The sequence below is a fragment of the Malania oleifera genome, chromosome 3, assembly GCF_029873635.1.
Source record: "Malania oleifera isolate guangnan ecotype guangnan chromosome 3, ASM2987363v1, whole genome shotgun sequence".
Taxonomy (NCBI): Eukaryota; Viridiplantae; Streptophyta; class Magnoliopsida; order Santalales; family Ximeniaceae; genus Malania; species Malania oleifera.
In genome coordinates, this window is record NC_080419.1 from 107,142,216 (window position 1) to 107,163,708 (window position 21,493).

A 21,493-nucleotide genomic window follows, 5' to 3' on the forward strand; every position below is an offset into this window, starting at 1 on the left:
GGTCTCTCTGCTCTCCTTGCTCGGTTCACGAAGAAAATTGAAAGAAAAAAAGCATTTGAATGGGCGAAACAAATCTCGCATGACCAAGTTACGAGATTTGCCAGACGTTCATTTCTGAAAAAGATCTTGCAACTTGATCAATAAATCTCGCAACATATAAGCATTAAATTAAAAAAATTTTGTCCAAACAAGTATTATTTAATATTTTATTTTAAGATAATAATAAAACGGGACTCCAATTTTTTGTGCAACGACCGTAAGCTTGGAGAAGGAGAGAGGGAGAACCCAGCTTGGAGAGAGAGAGAGAGAGAGAGAGAGAGAGAGAGAGAATGGAATCGGCGGCAGGCACTCAGGCTCCTCAGAGTCTGCACAACGTCTTCGTGTACGGGAGCCTCATGACCGACGAGGTTGTTAAAGTGCTCTTGAAGCGCCTCACTCAGTCGTCACCTGCCATTCTCAACCACCAGTGAGTCTCTCTGTTACTCTCTCTCTCTCGCGATTAATTGATTAGTCAATTATAAGGTTGGAAAAGAAAGAAGATTTTGAATTGTTTTCGTACTTGCTGTTCTGGTCTCCAAGAATGAAAGGCTCGCAGCAACTCTTTCCTTCATCCCGTATTTTCTCATCTTTGAATCGGAGGATTTATGAGATTAAATAAATTAATAAATGAATAAAGCCTTACCTCCACGAACTTCTCCGATCCATGTAAAAACTTGTTCTGATGTTTCTGAAACAATACCCACCTCCCCAGCGGTTTGTTGATTCAGTCACTCATCTGTTGTCCCATTTGGTGCTTATCAAATACATTGAGAAAAGCGACGATGTCAATAATTTTGCTACAATTAAACTCTTTTTTCCCCCAAAAAATTGAGGCAATTTTTTTTTAAAATTTTTATATTGGTTAACGGTAGATATCTTTGATAGCCATTTCTGATATTGATTTTATTTCCTCTTTGAAGTTCAACTCAATGAGCATCTTGTATCATAATGGTTCCTCTGCCACACATTGTTCCATTGTCGTCTCACAAGTGGTGAGTGTGCGGAATGATATTCCACCGAGTGTTTTGGCAGACAAACACTCCATTAGGACTTTCCCTGGAAGTGGGTTGTAGATATACTTTTCTGCTTCATCACACTTGGAGTTCAATGCAAACCCATCAGGAGGCAAAACACTCCTGGCTATAATACCCTGATCTTGCCTGCAGTGCTGCACTGGTAAACTAATTTTTACAAAATCAACGGTAAAAATATTTTAAAAACCCTGCTTCGAGAGCAGGTATCCACTTAAATACTGGTTTGTTTCTGCAAAAAATGGTTTACATAAATTCTCACCTTTGAGAGCAGTGGTGAATGAGTAGGTTGAAGGCTCCATCTCATATGCTTATTTAATAATATTGGATCCACATTGTTCCATAATTCAATTTGATTATGTGCACATTATCTCACATAAATTAAGATTTCAGAGACTTTGGTAACCAATATTATTAAAACTTACTAAAAATGGATTATGAGCACATTTATATTTATCTCATGGAAACCACTCCAGATTTCAGTCGTTCTATATTCATGCTTTGTGTCACGGTCCGACTATTTTCACACTGTTGTGAAGGGCCGTGCGGCACTAGCTAAAGCACTCTTGCTCAAGTAGCCAGCCTATCGTTTACCAACATTCATCCACGAAACACTTTCATTAACATTCATTCAGATAGCAGCGGAAACAGTAATCAATTCATGAAAGCTGTGGCAAGCAAGCAGTAAACATTGAAGCAAATGTAATTCATTAACAAATCCTCCGTTGACATGGTGTACTTAGCGAGGGAGGCAAGCAGGCTAAGCACGTTGACAATTGCTAGTGAGTTTTACAATGACTGATGAACACTCATCCTCCCCTAAAGAGGTTTTTATGTAATTATCATCCTGATTCTAGGAAACATCAAAGTGATTGAGGAGTCATATTGCCTTATTTGGCTTACAAAGACTCTACTAGCAGAAAATAATCTTACACTAGTATTTACATGATGGAAACCCATCCTAAGCACACGAGATAAGCAGTCACAGGCAAGCATAATGCCTTGAACAAGCTTAGCTTGTGACATTCTCCCCCACTTATGCGGTTGATGTCCTCGTAGACTTTTGGCGGTAGGTACACTTCAACTTTGTTCACGAATGACTTCAAATCTTCCACAGAAATCCAGCTGATTTCTTTGTCATCAAGGTACTTCCACTTCGCTAGGAACTTCTGCCGCTTCTTTCTTGAGGATATGAACTTTCTATCTGCAAGGATCTCTTCAACTTCATGTCTGTCAAGTTGCACTGTCTTCAACTCTGCGCTATTTGACTGACTTCTGCTCAAATCGTTGGTGTTGGCGTTGAATGGCTTAAGCCAGTTGCATGAAACTGCGGTCTTCTCTCTTGATCTGCCTACTTCTTCATCTGCTTAGAAGCTTTCTCCAGATAGGCTTGGGCAAACTCAGCATTCTGTCTCCCTTCACTGGTGAAGATGTACGCCCTGGGACTCTTTTGTGTGCACGGCTCGCCCACTATGTGAGGTAACAGCGGCAGCTGGCCTGTAACAAGCTCAAAAGGGCTCTTGTTGGTTGTTGAGCGCCTTTGGGCGTTGCCACAGAACGGAGCCACATCAAGTAGTTGCATGCCATTATTTTGGTTGTCGTTGACAAAATGACACAAGTACTCATCTAGCAACTTTCTGAATCTCTTCATCTGTTCGTCTGTCTGTCGGTGATAACTCGAAGAGATGTCAAGATGTGACCTGAATATCCTGAAAAACTCTGTTAAGAAGTTGTCAGTGAACATTAAATCTTGGTCAAAAATAATAACTTGGGGAAAACCCCAATATCTCACAATAATCACAAGGAATAATTGTGTCGTCTCCTCTGCCAAGCAGTACTTTGGTGCGGCCATGAAAGTACCATACTTCTTCCGCTCCCCCTTGTCTTGTTGGCAAGTGAGACAAGTTTTGGTATAATCAACAACATCATCCCGCGTATGCGGCCAATAATACCTCTCCAGTAGTCCTGTCATTGGAGTCATTCTCCGCGAATACCCCTCAACGAACTTCCTGCAGTATCTAGTAAGGCCAAGAAAGGAACACAACTCCTTCACTGTCGTGGGGATCTTCTGTTCTTGAATCATCCTTACCTTCTCCATACCCCTCCGGATACGACCTTGTTCAACCACTTGCCCAAGGAATTTGTTGCTCCGCCGAGTGAAAGAGAAATTCTCCTTCTTCACATCCAGACTGTTTCCCCTCAGCCCATCGAACACCTTCCGTAGATGCTCTTCATGTTTCCTCTGAAACAACATTGATGCTCCCAACGGTGTTTTGGAAGGGTGAACACATCCCGCTTCCAATTCATAAAGTTGTCTCCCCAACTCTACTATCTCAAGAGGCGCAATCCGACATGGCCCTTTAGCAGGTGGTTTCACTTCTGATAACAACTCGATCTTATGCTCCACAATCCGTCGTGAAGGCAAATTGTGAGGCAGTTTATTCGGCAACACCTCTTTGTACTCATCCAACACCGTTTGGATGGTCGTAGGCTCCAGCACTTGGCCTACTTTGTCTACCACCACCATGGCTAGACGTATCTGCTCACCCTAACCCAATCCCTTATTGAGCTGTATGGCTGAAAGGGACTTCCCGTCGTCTCCTTTCGTTGCAACGACTTGCACCACGCAGGAGTGATCTCCCATCAGACATAGGGAACTAGCTGAAGGCATCAGCACTGCCCTTGTCCCCCTTAGGAATTCCATTCCTAGAATGACTGAAAAGTCATCCAATGGCACTGCTGTGAAATTCGCATGACCTTCTAACTGTCCAAGCTTTACAGCTACTTGCTTGGCTACTCCCAGAGTAGGCTGAGCTACAAAGTTAACTGCTTTCATGCGTCCTATGTCATTCTCCAAGGATAAGTTGAGTCTACATGCTTCCAACTGTGAAACAAAATTATGAGTAGTCCCCGCATCCACTATAGCGCGAGTACTCTTCCCATTTATCCTCAAGTCCACAAACATTAACCCTTTTGCTCGTGTAACTTTCGGTGTTTTTGCCTGCTTTTCCAATGCGTTCACCAGCCGCACTGAGCCCACCCTTGGGGCATCATCCTCTTCCCCATCGTCTTCCACTGCCTGCTTTGCAATGGAAACCTGTAAAACATTAAGTGATGCTTTGTGAGGGCATTCAAAAACTTTATGAGTTCCACTACACAAGTAGCACGAAATTTTACTCTTCCCTTTTCCATTGGGTGTGTTGAACCCTTGAGACGACGAAACTTCCTTTGAGGTTGATGATTTAGAGTCGGCTCCCCCAGTCTTGGGTTTGCCGTTCTTGAAAGACTTTCCATTGTTTCCCTCTCTACCAAACTGTTTGGACTAAACGGTATCATCACCAGCGTAGTCAGTCAAGCGTTCTGCAGTCGCTTGTACAGTTGACAAGTCTTGAACCCTTTGCCTATGAAGTTCAATTCTTGTCCACGATTTCATCCCCTCTAGAAAATAGAACAACTTGTCCTTCTCCGACATATCCCGAATATCCAACATCAAAGCAAAAAATTGTTTCACATATTCGCTGATCGACCCCGTATGCTTGAGATCTCTCAGTTTTTTCCTTGCATTATACTCAACATTCTTAGGAAAGAATTGGGCCTTGAGCTCTCTCTTCAAGTCTGCCCAACTATCAATTACACAGTTTCCATTTTCAATTTCTCTGTACTTGGTACGCCACCACAGTTTGGCATCACCAACCAAGTACATGGTCGCAATATCCACCTTTGCCTGTTCTAAGGACATCCTTACAACGCGAAAGTACTGCTCCACATCAAACAAGAAGTTCTCTAACTCCTTGGCATCTCAGGCACCCCCATACGTCCTGGGTTCTGGCATCTTGGTCTTGCTAACTCCCAAAGTGTTGGAGTTCCCCATAGCAAGAACCATCACATTCATCTTTGCATCCAGATCTGCCATCCGGGCTTGCAAAGTTATTACAGTGTGGTGAGAGCCCTCTGACATTTCACTTGTCAAGCTTGCTTGATGCTGCTGTGATCCCATCACTTCATCAACAAGTCCCCTCAGTTGGGCCATCTCGTTGGCCATATTGTTGGTTGTCTCTTCAACCTGTGCTTCTAGTGCACTGATTCTTTCAGTGTTGTTTGGTGCCATGGTCACTTACCAAAGCTTCTCAAATCCAACAACGAAGGCAATTGAACTCATGTTGCTACTCAATCTTGGGCTCTCACCAAGTGTCACCGACTTGGCTCTGATACCAAATGTCACGGTCCGACTATTTTCACACCGTTGTGAAGGGCCGTGCGGCGCTAGTTAAAGCGCTCTTGTTTAAGTAGCCAGCCTATCGTTTACCAACATTCATCCACGAAGCTCTTTCATTAACATTCATTCAGATAGCAGCGGAAACATTGATCAATTCATGAAAGCCGTGGCAAGCAAGTAGTAAACATTGAAGCAAACGTAATTCATTAACAAATCCTCCGTTGACATGGTGTACTTAGCGAGGGAGGCAAGTAGACTAAGCACGTTGACAATTGCTAGTGAGTTTTATAATGACTGATGAACACTCACCCTCCCCTAAAGAGGTTTTATGTAATTATCATCCTGGCACTTGGAAACATCAAAGTGACCGAGGAGTTATACTGCCATATTTGACTTACAAAGACTCTACTAGCAGAAAATAACCCTACACTAGTATTTACATGATGGAAACCCATCCTAAGCACACGAGATAAGCGGTCACGGGCAAGCACAATGCCCTGAACAAGCTTAGCTCGTGACACTTTGTAGTGCTGATTTACTTAGAATTTATTTATCTCTACTTGCACTTTCATGAAATAAATAATACTTTGAAATAATATTGCATACTATTTGGCCATTACTGCTGTTTCATCATCATTTTAGACTTTCAGAATTTTTTTAATGTCTTTGTGACGAAGATGTTGGAGTGAAGGGATCAGTTCATGTTTGTTCTTGCATTGTTCTTTCTGGAGTATTTGGGACAAATTGTTTGGAGTTTCTGGTGAGTAGCGGGTTTGTGCTTTTTTAGAGAGGTTGAGTCATCAACTTTTTAAGATCTTTGGTAATGCTAAGGAGGGGAGTGCTCCTTAGAAGCATCTAGTTTTGTGGTGACTTTTTGTATTTGATTGGGGCATAATTCTAGAATGTTTTAACAGCAGAATGAAATGGAGTAGAAGGGGAATGCAATGAAAATTTGAATAGGAGCCATGATGAAATCAAGAGAAAATTTTGATTCCATTCCTTCCAATTCCATTTCATTCCTACGTACCAAACATGTCGTAAGTGTCTAGCTACACCTAGCCTTGTTTGGTGAAGGGTGGTCTTCATCTATTAATTAGTTATCATAAATAGCCTATGGACCAATTGGGTATGCTTTATTAATTTGTTGCTGTTTATGCTGGACGAGAGGGTTGCACTTAAATTTCAATTCTTCCACGAAAGAACACAGTTTAATAGGTGATAAAATTCCTCCAAATGATGTGTGGTTTGAAAATATGAATAGCTAGATGATAAAATAATAGTACTGTTCTCAATGCTTATGTGAAATGATCTATTAACAGTTTGGCAACCAAATGCCTAATCAAAATTTGTCCAGCATCCTAGATTTCACAACCATAGGAGTATAGCTCCTAACATGTTAGTCTCATTTAGCAAGTCCAAGGTGTATTTTCATTGAGAGAGGTTTGATAATTTGCAAGAGAGTAAAGCAGAGTACCCAAGTCCTAAATTTGAAATTTCTCTTGAAGCCAATGTTTGACATGTGCAATACTGCCATGGTCACTGCAAATGATGATGATATCATCAACATAAACTGCTAGAAGTGTCACACTTATCTCTTTTTTCTGGACAGAGACTGAATGATCAAAGTAGGCACTAGATAAAACCAAATGTAAAAACCACCATACTAAATTTGTCCAAAGGAGATTACTAAAGACCATAAATGACCTTTTGCAGCCTAGATACCTTACCACTCTCCTTGTGAGCAACATAGCCTGAAGGCTACTACATGTATGTCTGTTCTTGCAAATGCCTATATAAGAAGGCATTCTTCACATCCAACTATGTAAGAGTCTAACAAAATTAACTATATATGAAAGTAATGGGAGTGGCTTTTTGGTCTCTTGAAATCGTCATTTCAGGAGACATCTAATGATAGGGAGATGATGGAGTTGTCTTCCTTTTTGTCCATATTGAATAATTTATAATCCTTGGGAATGGATGTTCATTCTTGGTATTTGGATCATTCCCGGGGGGGGAGGTTCTTGTAAATCATTCTTTGAGTTTTTGACTATGCAAATTATCCTTTCCTTTTTATTCAATTTTTTGAAAGGTTAAAGTTTCCCCAAAAATTTAAGCATTTACTTGGTTGGTTGTGCTTAACAAAATTAATACCAATAACTAGCTGCAAATTAGGAGACCTTTGAAGGCTCTCTCTCCAGCTGTTTGCATGCTTTGTTATAGGAATTCCTAAACAGCCTCTCATCTCTTTTTGTATTGTGATTTTGCATATGGAGGATTTGGAATAAATTGTTCAGTTTCATGGATGAGAGTTGGGTCTGTCCCTGCCCAGTGGAAAACTTGTTAATCACTTATTTTGCAGACTTTGGAAGAAGGAAGGATAGGGCAGCTCTATGGAAGGGTAGCAAGTATGCAGTTTTATGGTGTCTTTGGTTGGAATATAATGCATGATTTTTTTGGGGCAGAGTTTGAATTCGTATTTGGTGTGGGAAAAGATTCGGTTCTTGACTTCTTCATGGTGTATCTGCTATGGTTTTCGCAGAGAAGCTAGCTTTCAGGATTTAAATAGGGATTGGAAGAATTGGTTGGATTTATTTATGTTTATTGTCATTTGTCCTTTTCTGGTTTGTTCCAGATTTTCTTGGGAGATGTCTTATTCTCCCCCCTTGTAAATTCTCTCCCTATTAATGAATTTCTTTTGCTATAAAAAAAATGAAATTAAGAAACAAATAGAATCTAGTCAGGAAATGAGAGATGAGGACTTGAAATAATCAGCACCTATTGTTGGGGTGTAGCCCTTGCCAACTCCTTACCAAGAGGAAGATTCACCAAGCCTCGTGTCCCTTAAGTAGTCAAAGTGTCCATATCTACATCCATTGCATGCTTTCACCCAGGGTTAGCAATAGCTTCAACATACGAAGAAGGATAGAAATAGAGGAAATAGACTTGGTAAAAGAAGGCATGGTAACAGGATGGTGAAGAACTGAAACAAAATTAGCAATAAGATAAGCAAGGACTTGTTAGGATCAAGTGCTATCGGTTCACCTAAAAGCAATTGCTGTTAGAGAGGGCATAACTTTATTTCCTTATGCTCCTAGCAATGCAGAACCCCGCACTAAGTGGCAAGCACCCATGTGGGGCTGCACCATTTCTGGTACCAATGGGCAGGCACGCCAAACACTGCCGAGCTGGGGCCCAGCTCTCAGAGTAGGGTTGACTGCTGACTCCCCATAAAGCCAACAATCTCCCCCCTAGCAGCTACACTGGGAACGCTTGAACCTGTAACCTCGCTCTGATACCAATTCTTAGGATCAAGCGCACCTCGCTCTGATACCAATTCTTAGGATCAAGCGCTTCCGGTTCGCCTAAAAGCAATTGCTGTTAGAGAGGGCGCAACTTTATTTCCTTATACTCTTGGCAAAGCAGAACCCTGCACTAAGTGGCAGGCGCCCGTGAGGGGCTGCATCATTTTTGGTGCCAACGTGCTGGCGCGCCAAGCACTGTCGAGTTGGGGCCCTGCTCTCAGAGCAGGGTTGACTGATGACTCCCCATAAAGCCAACAGGACTTTACAGCACTAGTGTTGGTACCTCTCTGAAGAGCAATTGGCTAATCCAAGTTAAGTTTGTATGGATCTCTAGAGCTACCGGACGAAATGGTGGAGGTTGGAAGAGCATGGTGGTAGAGATGTTTGCACATGTTTTCTAATGTTCATAAACCCTTAGTTCAATAATCAATGGATTGGGAAGAGGAGTGGAAGTGTTCTCTAAATGAATGAGATTAGGAGCAGAGATCAATGCAGGAGGTGGAACTAGAAATCATCAATGGAGTCAAAATAAATTCATCTTAGGTGGACCTAACATTTGAGAAATAAATGTCCTGACCGCCAAAAAAAGATGACATCAGAATTGACATAGTTTCTACATATGTGGGAATGATAACATTTGTATCCTTTTTGAGTTTTTGAACAAAGACACGTGTTGGAGATAATTTGCCTTGACTAGTATGTGGAACATGAATAAAACATGTGCACCTAGTAGGGGCGTACAAAAATTACTGAATAACCAAAACCGGACCGAAACCAAACCGTTTAACATTGCAACAATTTCGAAAACCAATTTTCAGTTTCAGTTTTGGTTATATAGGAAAACCAAATTGAAAAAACCGAATAAACCGAAATATATGTTTTATATTAAATTTAGCACAATATAACACAAATTATTGATTTCCAATATAATTTTATATTAAGTTTACGAAGGTTAATATATAAACCAAAACATTTTTCAGCAAAAGAGTGGGAAGGGTTAGAGATATTTTATACGAGAGGATGAGGGCTCTTTCTCTTGTCTTTTATCAATGTGGGACAAGATTCTCAAGAGGAATGAGGATGCCCAGCCTTCACGCCTTTGGCCTTGATCCCTTGTCCCACATCGGCTGCCATCAGATTTAGTGGAGTCTTCTCCACTTATAATTTATAAAAGCAGTTCTCCTCTCCAAGCAAAATACTAAAGTTGGGCTGCAGCAGGATTAAGTTGCTATGTGACCTACCCTAATTGAGGCACATTTAACTTTTGAAATTGGGCTTGATAAATAATTTTGTTTCAGTCCAGTTTGGTTAATAACTGAAAACAGGACCGAAGAGCTGTAAATATTTTTAACCGAACCATTGGTTCTCGGTTCGGTAGTGGTTTGCAATTTTAGGAACCAATTAGTTTTGGTTCGGTGTTTGGTTTTACCCAAAACTGAACTGATAAAAACCGAGTACGCCCGTAGCACCCAGAGACAACTAGAGCTTGGAGGGCATGCTCACGTGACAACAAAGTTTGTGTTATGTCAGGTAAATGTCTATTTTCCCATTCAACTACTCTATTTTTCAAGGGGTATGTACACACAAACAAATATGATTTCAAACAAATTCAAATGCATTATGAGATGAAAAGATATGAATACCAATGCTAAATAGAGTTTCTATTTCATGGTAGAATTAAGTGAATAAGTATTCAGACATGTCTTTTAAACAATAGATCATTGAGGTCAGAAAAATCATCCATGAAGGACACAATCACACAAAATATCATCCACAGACCCCAAATATTTGAATGGATAAGAGAAAAGAATGTTGGATTACAAGATCAACTCTAGATGGAAAAGAAGTCCTGACATTCTTTCTTGATTTACATGTTGAACTTACAAAATGAGAAGACTTGAAAATGGAAAAAAAAAATTTGTTGCAGTTTTAGAGAGATGGATGACCCAAATGAGAGTGTCATCAATTGAAAGAAACATCATTAGTAGAGATTGAAGAACCTGTATGACAAGGAGCTGGATCTGCTGTCATCACCATTGAAATAGTTGAAGCATTCCTTTCAAGCTCTCCACCAATACTCTTCTTTGTTTAGAGATCCTAAGAAATTCATGTTAATCAACTGCTTTACCTAAAAGCTTAAGCTGTTTGGTAGTAGGCCAACAACTTGATCTTTATTTTGCACATTTCCTATACATAGTCCTATTCTCTATGCATTTTCCCCATTTGTTAACATCAGTTAAAAAATAATTTCCTTAATCATTGGAGTGTTCTGATTAAAATAAGTTTCTTGGGGGGATTTTTTGAGAGAAAACAAGTAGAAGCTAAAAAAGTCCTCGTGTTTGAACCACCACACCTCCCAAAAACTATTTAAAAAATCCGCATGTTTAGGCCACATGTGAGGGGGAGTGTAGCATTATATATATATATATATATATATGTATGCATGTATGTCTGTATGTATATATAAAGGAATAAAACCATGTTTCTCTATGAGATTGAGCTTTTTGAGTAACTCTTTCCATATGGTACCAAAGCAGGACGCCTGTGTTCAAATCACTACACGTCCCAAAAACTATGTACATGTTTAGACAACCCAAAGATGGACCACACACGAGGGGGAGGGCCTGCACATGAGGGTCATAAATTGAGTAGGCAGGGAGTACACGCTTACTGCTCTTCTAAATCTGCCAATCTTGTGGAGGTGTATTACCATGTTTCTTTATGGATGTATGAACATATCACTCTTGTTGTTGTTATTACTGTAATTAGTTTCCCAACAAAAATTTTGTGGCTAATATACTCCCTAATTTGCATTTTTGCTCACTATATTGCAGCCATAGGTTTAGCATCAAGGGACGTGTTTATCCAGCTATTTTACCAGTGGAGAATATGACAGTTACTGGGAGGGTCTGTTGCAGCATCCATCCTGTTCTAATAGTAGATAAGTTTTAGTTTCATTTTTGTATATTTATTTTCCTGTTTTAAAACCACCATATTTATAATCCTTTCATGCGAACTTCCTTTCATAAAATAAACGCATGAGTGCAAACTGGATTTTACATAGACAAGTGTGAAACCGTCAGAAATGAAATTTTGTAATAAATTATGTGTTCACTACTAATTACTTTTCTTTATTTATTTGAATGTAAGTACATGTCTTGTGTCTGTTCTAATGATTAATGACTAGAAGTTAAATAAACAAGTATGTTGAAGTAAACCTCAAGGATTTAAGACGAGGCTTTGTGGATTTGTTCTTTGAGTTTCATTTTGAATATCTATTTTCCTGTCTTAAAACCATCATATTTATAATCCTTTCATGTGAGCTTTCTTTAGTAATTAAGGCATGAGTGCAAACTGGATTTTACATGGACAAGCGTGAAACCATCAAAAATGAGAATTATATAACATTCCAGTCCAAGGTCTTAAATTTCGATTTCTATGTTGATTTCAATTTTGACACGAGTGGTTTGAATCTACTTGCATTTGTATTGAGTGATTTTTTTTTGCATTTGAACAGGTGTTTGCCTTGCTATAAGTAAATTCATACTTACGCAAATAAACAGCGAGGAAAACAGAGTACATGATTTAGAGGACAAGGAGTCCCCTCCAAATAGCTAGAATAGCTGACGAAAAGCAAATAAACAGCAAGGAAACTACCAAAATAGAAAAGAAACACAATACCAAAAATCCATTACAAGAGTGCTGACATCCACTCTCTAGCAAGGTCAGACAGCAGAAGACCCCTAAAAAACCCAATGAGGGCACCCACAAGGAGGCTAGGAGAGTCACTCTAACCCACAAAAGTCCCCTGAGCAAGTTGTTCGGCTTCTGAAAATCCTAGTGTTCCTCCCTATCCAGCATAGAGCTGCCATTCCTGTGTTTCCAGAACCCATGAAATTAACCAAGAACAACTGTCTCACCCTACCCAGAGCCACCTACTCTTTCCCTGCCAGAGTGAAAAAGGCATTCCTAAGCTGCAATGCTTCCCTGCAATTGACAAATAGATGGGCATTTGACTCATTGTTTCACAACACATGAAGCACATATCAGGACTAAGAGCCATATCCTCTGAAGCAGATCATGCATGTTAATGCTTTTCAGAATCACGTTCCAGACAAAAGCACAATTAAATTAGTTGAGGTGAATGATAGAAACATAATCCCAAAAATTATTATATCTTATGATCAACCCAAAATATTATATTTATTTTGATTCCTTCAGTGTGTAAACAATATCTTCGAAAGTAATTTGTGCTTCAAAAGTTTGAATAAAACTATTAATAGGTATAATCTTCTCTTTTAGTGAAAGTATTCTAAAAAATCTCTACAACAAAGGCTTATGCAGCATTCATTCTTTATTTTGTTGGGGGGAATTGGAGAAGTTGGTTCTTTGAAAGCTGGGAGAGTGTTGAGCTTAGGAAAAGATTGAAACAGCTTAAGGAGGCTTTGAAGAACTGGAATGTGGTGGTTTCTAGTGATGTGAGGGTTAGGAAGGCTAAAATCTCGAAGGAGATAAGAGTCTATTGATTGTCTAAAGGATTTGGGCACTCCACATGATGGTATTTCTTTGAGGAGATATCTGCTAAGAATGATCTGGAGGATTTGCCTTTAAAAGGAGATACGTGTTGGATGTAGAAGGTTAGATTTAAATGGGCTAAGGAAGGGGATTGTAATTCTGTATTCTTTCACAGAGTTTCCAATGATTGGTGAAGGAACAATATGATTAACAACTTGGAAACTAGGAGGTAGGGTAATTATTATGGATCCAAACTTGATTGTTGAGGATATTGCTGGTTCTTATATAGGAACTTTTATTTGGAGAAGGTTGAATTTAGATCTATGGTAGAGTTGGACTAGTGTCATACTTCAGGTGATAAGATGTTGTGGTTATAGATGCCTTTTTACGAGGAGAAGGTTTAGAAAGGGGTTTTTGATATGGAGGGGGGATACAGCTCTGGAGCCTGATGGGTTTAATTTGGCTTTCTTTTGACTGATGTTAGGTGTGGTTAAAACTTAAAATTGATTTGCTGAAAGTCTTACTGGAATTTTATGCGAATGAGGCGATTCTTAAAGAGTGTTAATTTTTATTTGATCATCTTAGTGCCTAAAAAGGATGATTTATTTGAGAGAATAAATTTAGACCTATTAGCTTGATGGCTAGTGTTTATAAGAATGTTGCCAAGGCCTTGGAGGTTGAGTGAAGTGCTATTTATGGTTTGCAATCTGCTTTTGTTGGTGCCTGGTGGTACAGATTTTGGATGCTGTTGTTGCGGCTAATGAGGTTGTTGAAGATGTTGGAGGAATGGTAAAGGCCGTATTTCAGTTAGATTTAGAAAGCTTATGATAAGGTGAGCTGGATTTTTTTGATGGGGTTTTAGGTAAGAAAGGTTTTGGTTTGAGATGGAGAGGCTAGATTGGAGGTTGTTTATCTTCCTCTACCTTCTTGTCAACCCTTTGGATTCTGGAGGGGTGAGGCAAGGGAATTCGTTGTCTTCTTTTTTTCCTATATTCTAATGCTGGTGTTTGTGTAGGATGATTAATGGGGCTGTTGAAAGGGGTTCTGTTCAAGGTATGATAGTATGTAGAGATGATGTTTCTTCAATTGCAATTGTAGTTTGCAGATTGACACCATTTTCTTTTTGTGATATCCTTTTTTACATATGTTTAAGAAATGATAGGGGTTAAGGATTAATTTTGGTTAAGACTGGCTACATGCCATTCAATTGAGTCTAGAGGCAACTTCTAGTTTTGCTATTCTTATGGCTTGTGGGGTTTTGGAATGACCTATGACTTGCCTACAAGTTTCATCAGGCGGTGGTCCTCAGTTGCTACATTTTTGGGTTCCAGTGGTTGCTATGGTCTCTAAGTGTCTTAAAAGTTGGAAGAGGTGTTCTTTTTTCCTTATGGAGTCATGTTTTATTCTGATTTAGCTAATTCGAAATTGAGTACTATGAATGTTCCCATTATGCATTGTCACATCCATAGTGGCATTCTTTTTCCTTGTCGGGTTCAGTATGTCACAGATTCCATGATACTATGGTCTGAACATGCAAAGCGGCATTCCTCTTCCCAATGTGTTCAGCTATTGGATGTCTTTTGCATGTCCTGTGAGACACTGATCTGAACATAGCGAGGTTAGAATAACTTGTGGAATAATTTTGTGGGCATTTTTCACTCATTGGATTTTTGCATGAGTTGATTGCCACATTTATAATTTTGTTGCTCTATTGTCAGCATTATATGATAATCTCTAAGACCCATGAATAGCTTTTCTTTTTTCCTCATAATCAATAACTTCTTTATTTTGCTTAATATTTTCTTATTTTTAATGAATTATGAAAAAAAATCATATGATCTGTTCCACATGTGAACAGAAATCATGCTCAAATTTAGTTCTTATGAAGCTGAATGCTACTGTTCTTTAAAAAGTGAGTCGCGAATGGAATTGCTTGATGACATCAATCTTTTGCTGCAGGTTCTACTGGGTATCACAGCTCCTGAATTACATATATTAGATACCTTTGAGGATGTTGAGTATGAAAGGAGCAGTGTCGAGGTTTCTTTGATGGTAAATATAATCTCTACTATTAAGCGAAGATGAAGCAGTTTTTTATCAACTAAAATTCCATCATCCTTACAAGTTATCATTTAATTACAACATTTATGAAACATGCATACATAATTTAATTATTTGAAATTTCCCATTATTTTCATTACTCTCATTTTCTCCATAACTTCCATTCTCTTCTAAAACAGTAACACATGCAGTGTGCTGTGTGCCTATAGCTAGTTAAATTAATATTGGATGCTTTATTAACTATCCATGCATTATCCAGTATCACTTGATCACTGGGAAGCGTTAAATGGAAGATTTATGTTGAAAGCTAAACGTATACTACCGATGGAGTGTCCTTGCTATACTAAAGGAAGCCCTTTGGTGGCCACCCTACTCTGCTTAGAATAGAGACTTTTAGTTCTATTTTCACTTGTGGCTTAAATTTTTATTGGGTTCAAGAAGGATAGATGCTACCATGAGTTTACTGCTGGATTTAAAAAAAAAACTTAACTTACAAGTTATAAAATATAAATGCTGTGCGTTCAGTTTCTTGCTAAAGGACATAATCCATTTCATCAAAAGATGTTTCCAATCAAATTTTCAAGTTGGAATTTACAATTCTCCCAGTCGGTGTCATGGTTACTATAAAATGCTAATAACCTAGAAAATTGAAATATTTTTACTATTGTCAAAAACGTGGTATATTTTCATTCTAAAACACTAAATCTAACAATCCAATGTTTCAACTAAAAATTTCATATGATGTACATTTTTAATTTTTTTATTTATAGAACGTACACTGCTACTTAAAATGGAAAGTTATCAATTTATAGTTTTCTTTTGTGTCATTAACTTTACCAGAAGTATATTATTTCCATTTCACATTCTTCATTTATACATCTATATAAGCGTGCACTAAAGTTCTGCATTTTAGAGCACATTTCGTGCTATGACCTATGAACCTTCTTCTGTTCCATGAATCAGGATATTTTGTGTTCCTAATATTTGTCATTTTTAATAAAATATAGAAATTGTTTTTTTGTACTCTTTTATTTTATTTTATTTTGAGTGTCTGCTCAATTAATGTATGTTTCCTATAACCTAGCTAAGAAGGATGTGGGGGCTTTTGCAGGATTGTTCTGAGAAGTTACAAGCTAATGCTTATATATGGGCCAATAAAAATGATCCGAACTTATATGGAGATTGGGATTTTGAGGTAAATTGTCAATATGTTTTTCATTGTTCTCTTCTATATTGGTGACTTAAAATACTTCTAGATGGCTTAGGGCCATTTTTAAGCTCTGTTTGAATTTGTGAATCTGAGGCTGGGATGAAAGTGATGTCTTGAGCTCAACTTCTTTCCAGCCTCATTTGTTGATAATCAAGTCTACAATTTTGCACATTATAAATATTATTTTTTATTTCTTTCTTTAGTTCCTTCTTTGATCGACAAAGTTTCTTGCTTCATTATATTTTCGTATGTGAGGTTTGTATGGTCAAGTTATAAACCTGAAAGAGCTTCTCCATTACAGTGATATGGTTGAAATGTGTAAAGAACAAGTTAAATTTTTGAAGGTGGTGTTTGGAGATTTAGGCATTAGGAAGATTCGTTTCATAGAGTTGCTACCGGTACAAAGCTTAAGGTTGCATTCTATTTGCTGAATGGAATAGAATAAAAACTGCACAGGGGTGTAGTACTGTATAAAAGAAAATGTATTATCATCATAAGGCAAACGACCATGCAAAAATTTGTATCAACCCATAATATAAAATAGACAAGGAATAACCCAAACTTCACCGTGGGAATGCCTATTTCTATCTTTTTCCATGTTGGATAGAATAAGTAATACACAGACCTTTCTTTTGAGTGACCTTTTTATAAAATGTTATATTTCTATGCAATTCAATTCCATTCCATGAACCAAATGTAGCATAAAGAGTTCCATTAAGGAGTGGTGGCTAAAGGAGTGTAGTTGGTTAGCAACCCATTTTAATTGCTGATGAGATCACCTTTTTTAAAGTTGTATTCAGACAAGGTTGCTAGAGAGTTATAGTTGACGTTTGGATTGGTCTCCTATTTTTGGTAGGGAAGCTGGAGAGGTTAGACCGTTTGAGTGACCCTTTGAGGAAGAGGAGTTATGGAGATTGGTTTACAAGATAGAGGAGGTGCTGGGCCCAGTTGGGGTTACTTTGGGTTTCTTCCGGGCTTGTTTGGGTATTATTAAGATGATTTACTGTTAATTTTTAGTGAATTCCTCACTATTAAGGTGGTGGGAGTGTTAATTCAAATTTTATTACTTTGTCTATTGAGGTGAGGGATTTTCGGCCTATAAGTTTGGTGACAAGTGTGCAGAAAATCTTAGAAAAGGAGTTAATGAATGGGTACGTGGTCATAGATGACACTTTTGCTTGCTCAGAGAGTGCCTTTATAGGGTTGTCATATTTCGGGTGTTGCTCTAGTTGCTAAGGAAGTCATTGGGGGATGATAAGTGTAATCAAGGAAAGGGACTGTTTTAAAGCTTGGTTCTAAAAAGGCCTATGACCAGGTTCACTGGAAAATCTTTGATGGGTGTTAAAGATGAAAGGACGTCTTTCCTCGGCTACTTTTTGTAGTTCTTGTCAATGGTGACCTAGATCTTGGTTTAATGCTTTTTTTTTCTTTTGTTTCCCCACCCCGCGCGCGGGGGGGTGGGGGGAAGGGTAATCAAGATGATCCCTTATTTATTTATTTTTTTTTCTGTTGTGGTGGAGGGTATTAGGCCATCAAAGGATGTCAATTGGCTGAAGATACTATTCTTTTTTCTTTATGATGAGAGAGGTCATTTTGTGAACGTGCTTATGCTATTGCAATTTTTTGAGCAAGTTTAGGGTTTACAATTAATCTTTTCAAGAGTAGATGAGAGGGTTCTATTCCTGTTTGTGAAAACTGGCAGAATAATTAAGATGCCAGAGTTGGTTTTTTAGTACCACTAACATAAGCCCTTTGAAGTTAATTACTTATATTTTTCAATGCCTTTCTTCCTTGGGTTAGTTTTCATGTTAGTATGAGGGAAGAGTTTGTTTTTCAGTGGAGCCCTCTATTGTTATCCCTGCCTTTATTTTCTCGTCAGCTAGCATAATGCTCCTAAATTTGATTTTTCTTAAGAAAAATATATTTCTAAAGGGGACCTTGTTTCTTGGAATTCTTTTTCCTGTGAGCATCTCTCATCCATAATTCTTGTTATACTGTGTTGTTGGGAAACCATAAAATGTCCTAGGAGGTAAATTTCTTTCAATGGTGCGGTACGGGCAAAAGCATGATTGATCTGCATTACCTTATTCATCAGAAGGATGCCTCCTTGAATATGATAGGATGCCACACCAAGAGCTCTGCATAACTCTGAAAGTAACAGCTTGTCAATGGTCTTGCAACTTTCTGATTTGACACTTAAGCTTGGTTTTAAATTTGGATTTGTATTTACATTCTCCCATTTGTCTGTTTTCTACATTTTGCCAGGAATGGAAAAAACTACACAAGGATGATTTTATCAACATGACCACTGGTTTTATGGAAGAGCTGGAGCTGCCTGAATCAAAAACCAGAGTCGCCACCTACGAGTCATTCTTTCAGGACAGTGATAATCCGTCAGCCTCCTAAAGTTGTCATTAATGTCTCACAATTGTGGAATTATCTCCATAATCATAGAGGCATTATTTTCTATATGCAATTATTCACAATAATGCCATCCATTATAGTTGTTCATGGGTGCTTGAGAGCTTTATTAATTCCAGGTCAAAGATGATTCATCTTATCTTGTAGTTTGTGTGACTTTGAAAACTGATTGCCTGGAGGTGGGGCTATATTATGCAATCTCTCTCTCTCTCTCTCTCTCTCTCTCTCTCTCTGCCCAAATGCCAGTAGTTATCAATCCGAGCATGCATCTCAATCTTGGAAATAAGTTGATGCCTGTTCTGATGTTATTCGAGTTGCCTTATTGGTACAAGCTGCAATCTTGGGATGAAACTTAATAATATGCTGTTGGCATCAGAGGCTATTTTGTTTCAGGTGTAAAAGCATGAGTGCCTCAGTGATGCCCCTTAAAGACTGCTGCTAAATCACAGAAACCCTATAATTAACTTTGTTTCGGGAGTATGTTACTCCTAATACTTGAATGATTATAATTTAACAATTTAATAGTTTAAGAAAATTATAATATTACCATAAATAAAGTAAACAGTAATGCACAATGTCTTTTATGAATTATAAGCAACATATAAGAAATAATTTCATTGTGAAATGTCTTTTTCTTATTTAATATTTGATGACATACCCAAGTGAGTTCCTAGTAAATTTGATATCTAATTTTCATGACATTCTCACTATATTTTATTTTTTTCTTAAAAATATGTATTTTGGGAACCCAAAGTAACCTAAATCTAAAATCATACACCTTCTGCCTGTTTTGAAAGTGATTTTAGGTTATTTGAAATTTGTTAAAATACCATCAATACTCTACTTGCAGCTCATATAAATGCTAAATCACAGGAGAGATTAACAATTCTCTCTCTCTCTCTCTCTCTCTAACACACGCACAAGAACAAAGGGCAGGTACCCTCAGGGTGTGACTTAGGGGGTAGTGCTGGCTGCGGGAGTGCCTCTCACATGATTAGGTGTTTAAACCCTCCCGAATTTGTTTCTGCCCCTGGATTCCTAAAATTTACCTCCTTTTGGAGTTATGGGATTGGCTTTAAGGGGCGCGGGATTAGTTACGTGAACCGTAAAATGGACACGTGAAAACCCGATGCGTAATCCAAAAAAAAGAACAGAGGGCAGGTAAGCCCTGCCCAAAAAAACAAAAAAAAAAAAAACAGCAAAAAAGTAAAAGGGAAAAAAATCAGCTAGTCATTTGTCTTCAAGATCTTTATGGTTGCCTTGAAAACTGAAAAAGCAGATTAAACATAAAAACTTACCCATCTTGTTTACTTTGGTCATTCCTTGGTGCGCTAGATGATTGAATAAGTACACAATTTTGCATTATGAATAAAGAAATCTCTCATTGCCCGCTTGCCCATTTTGAATTTTTAGTTTCCCTTTCAAACAAACCAACGTATATGCCTAACAATGTGATCAATCAAGTTTATTCTCTCTAACAATGTGATCAATCAAGTTTATTCTCTTTACTTTTCACTGAATTCCTTAACCATTCTTTCCTAGCAGACACTAGTTTTGTTTGGGAGGGAAACGGCGTCGAAGTTTTAGATATCCAAACTTTCCAGCACCAGGTGATGAACCCTCGATAACATATGGCAAATAGCCAGTTGCACCCTTGTATCTTTGCTGAATCTGAAATATCCAATGGTAAAACAATCACTAGCTGTTTTGGTAGTACCATAATAATCATGAAAAAAATGTATGGAAAATCAATGAAATTGCAGTGTGGAAGACGACATCAAGAAATTGCTAAAATCAAAAGCAATCTGAAATATCCAACTACAAAAAAAAAAAAAAAACAAACACTTATTATTATTAGCAAAACATTAGCCAAGAAATAATGTATAGAAGATAAACAAGATGCAACGTGGAAGACTACATCAAGCAAATGCTAAAATAAAAAGCATAAACTGTTGTGCGCTAACCCAGTCAAATATCAACAGGCAGAAGGAATCGAAAGCAAAATACCTCAAGAATTTGTTGGCTACTACGTAAACAGTTCCTGCCAATCACGCAAACCGTCCCACCAGAACCACCACCAGTAATCTTAGCTCCATATAGAGTCCCATCTTCAGATCTGGATACTTTACTGTGCTGCATTTCCTGCACTAGTTGTACAAGCCTATCTGTACCATCTGAACCAAGTCCACAAGCACCATAGCTATAGTGGCACTGCAAAACCAGATATTCATGTTTACCAATCACATCTCTGTTTAAAAATTATGTTTACCAGGTATCGTGATGAACCATTAGGTTCTTCTCAATCACATCTCTGTTTAAAAACTATGTTTCATGAACTACCCAAAAAAAAAAATGTCTGCATTCTCTTGGGGTATTGTCTTAGAATGTCATGGTATTGGATGGGTTAAATTTTTGTGTTTTCCATAGGTTACTAGAACGAGAAGTAATTATCTTATTGCTTAACATGGTGGTTGTTTTGTGCCAACTCCCTGACATAGTAGTTGTGTTAGTTGAATTATATGATTGAACTTGAAGAATTACGTACAGTGGATTATGAACATCCTAGTTGAACTAGTATAAGTTGGTGGATTATGTATGGTAACTTGTAAAATATGGCAGGATAGCCTTTACTCTTTTGATGCTTCTAAAACCATGCTTCCTTGCATTATCCAAAATATAAACATGCATTTTATTGTTA

At 38.1% G+C, this 21,493-nt stretch overlaps 2 protein-coding genes across 3 annotated transcripts in view; one reads left to right on the forward strand and one right to left on the reverse strand.

The window, feature by feature from the left end:
- The first annotated feature begins 193 nt into the window (after positions 1-193).
- LOC131151921 (AIG2-like protein D) lies at positions 194-18,993 on the forward strand. Of its 2 annotated transcripts, XM_058103419.1 has the most exons (6): positions 230-466; positions 11,423-11,495; positions 15,063-15,155; positions 16,276-16,359; positions 18,401-18,528; positions 18,640-18,799. In XM_058103419.1, exons 1-5 carry the CDS (start codon positions 330-332, stop codon positions 18,518-18,520), a joined length of 507 nt encoding a protein of 168 aa, XP_057959402.1. In that variant the 5' UTR covers positions 230-329; the 3' UTR covers positions 18,521-18,528; positions 18,640-18,799. The 2 variants fall into 2 exon arrangements, with proteins under 2 accessions (XP_057959401.1, XP_057959402.1); XM_058103418.1 differs by lacking the exon at positions 18,401-18,528 and having other exon boundaries at positions 194-466; positions 18,640-18,993.
- A 1,141-nt stretch (positions 18,994-20,134) lies between these two features.
- The window catches only part of LOC131151922 (L-arabinokinase-like), a 55,395-nt gene continuing 54,036 nt past the window's right edge, over positions 20,135-21,493 (reverse strand). The window contains exons 28-29 of the mRNA XM_058103420.1: positions 20,803-21,006; positions 20,135-20,466 (exon numbers count right to left, since the gene is read on the reverse strand). Of these exons, the coding sequence (XP_057959403.1) occupies positions 20,344-20,466; positions 20,803-21,006 (327 nt within the window). The 3' untranslated portion in view covers positions 20,135-20,343. The remainder of the gene's footprint in view (positions 20,467-20,802; positions 21,007-21,493) is intronic.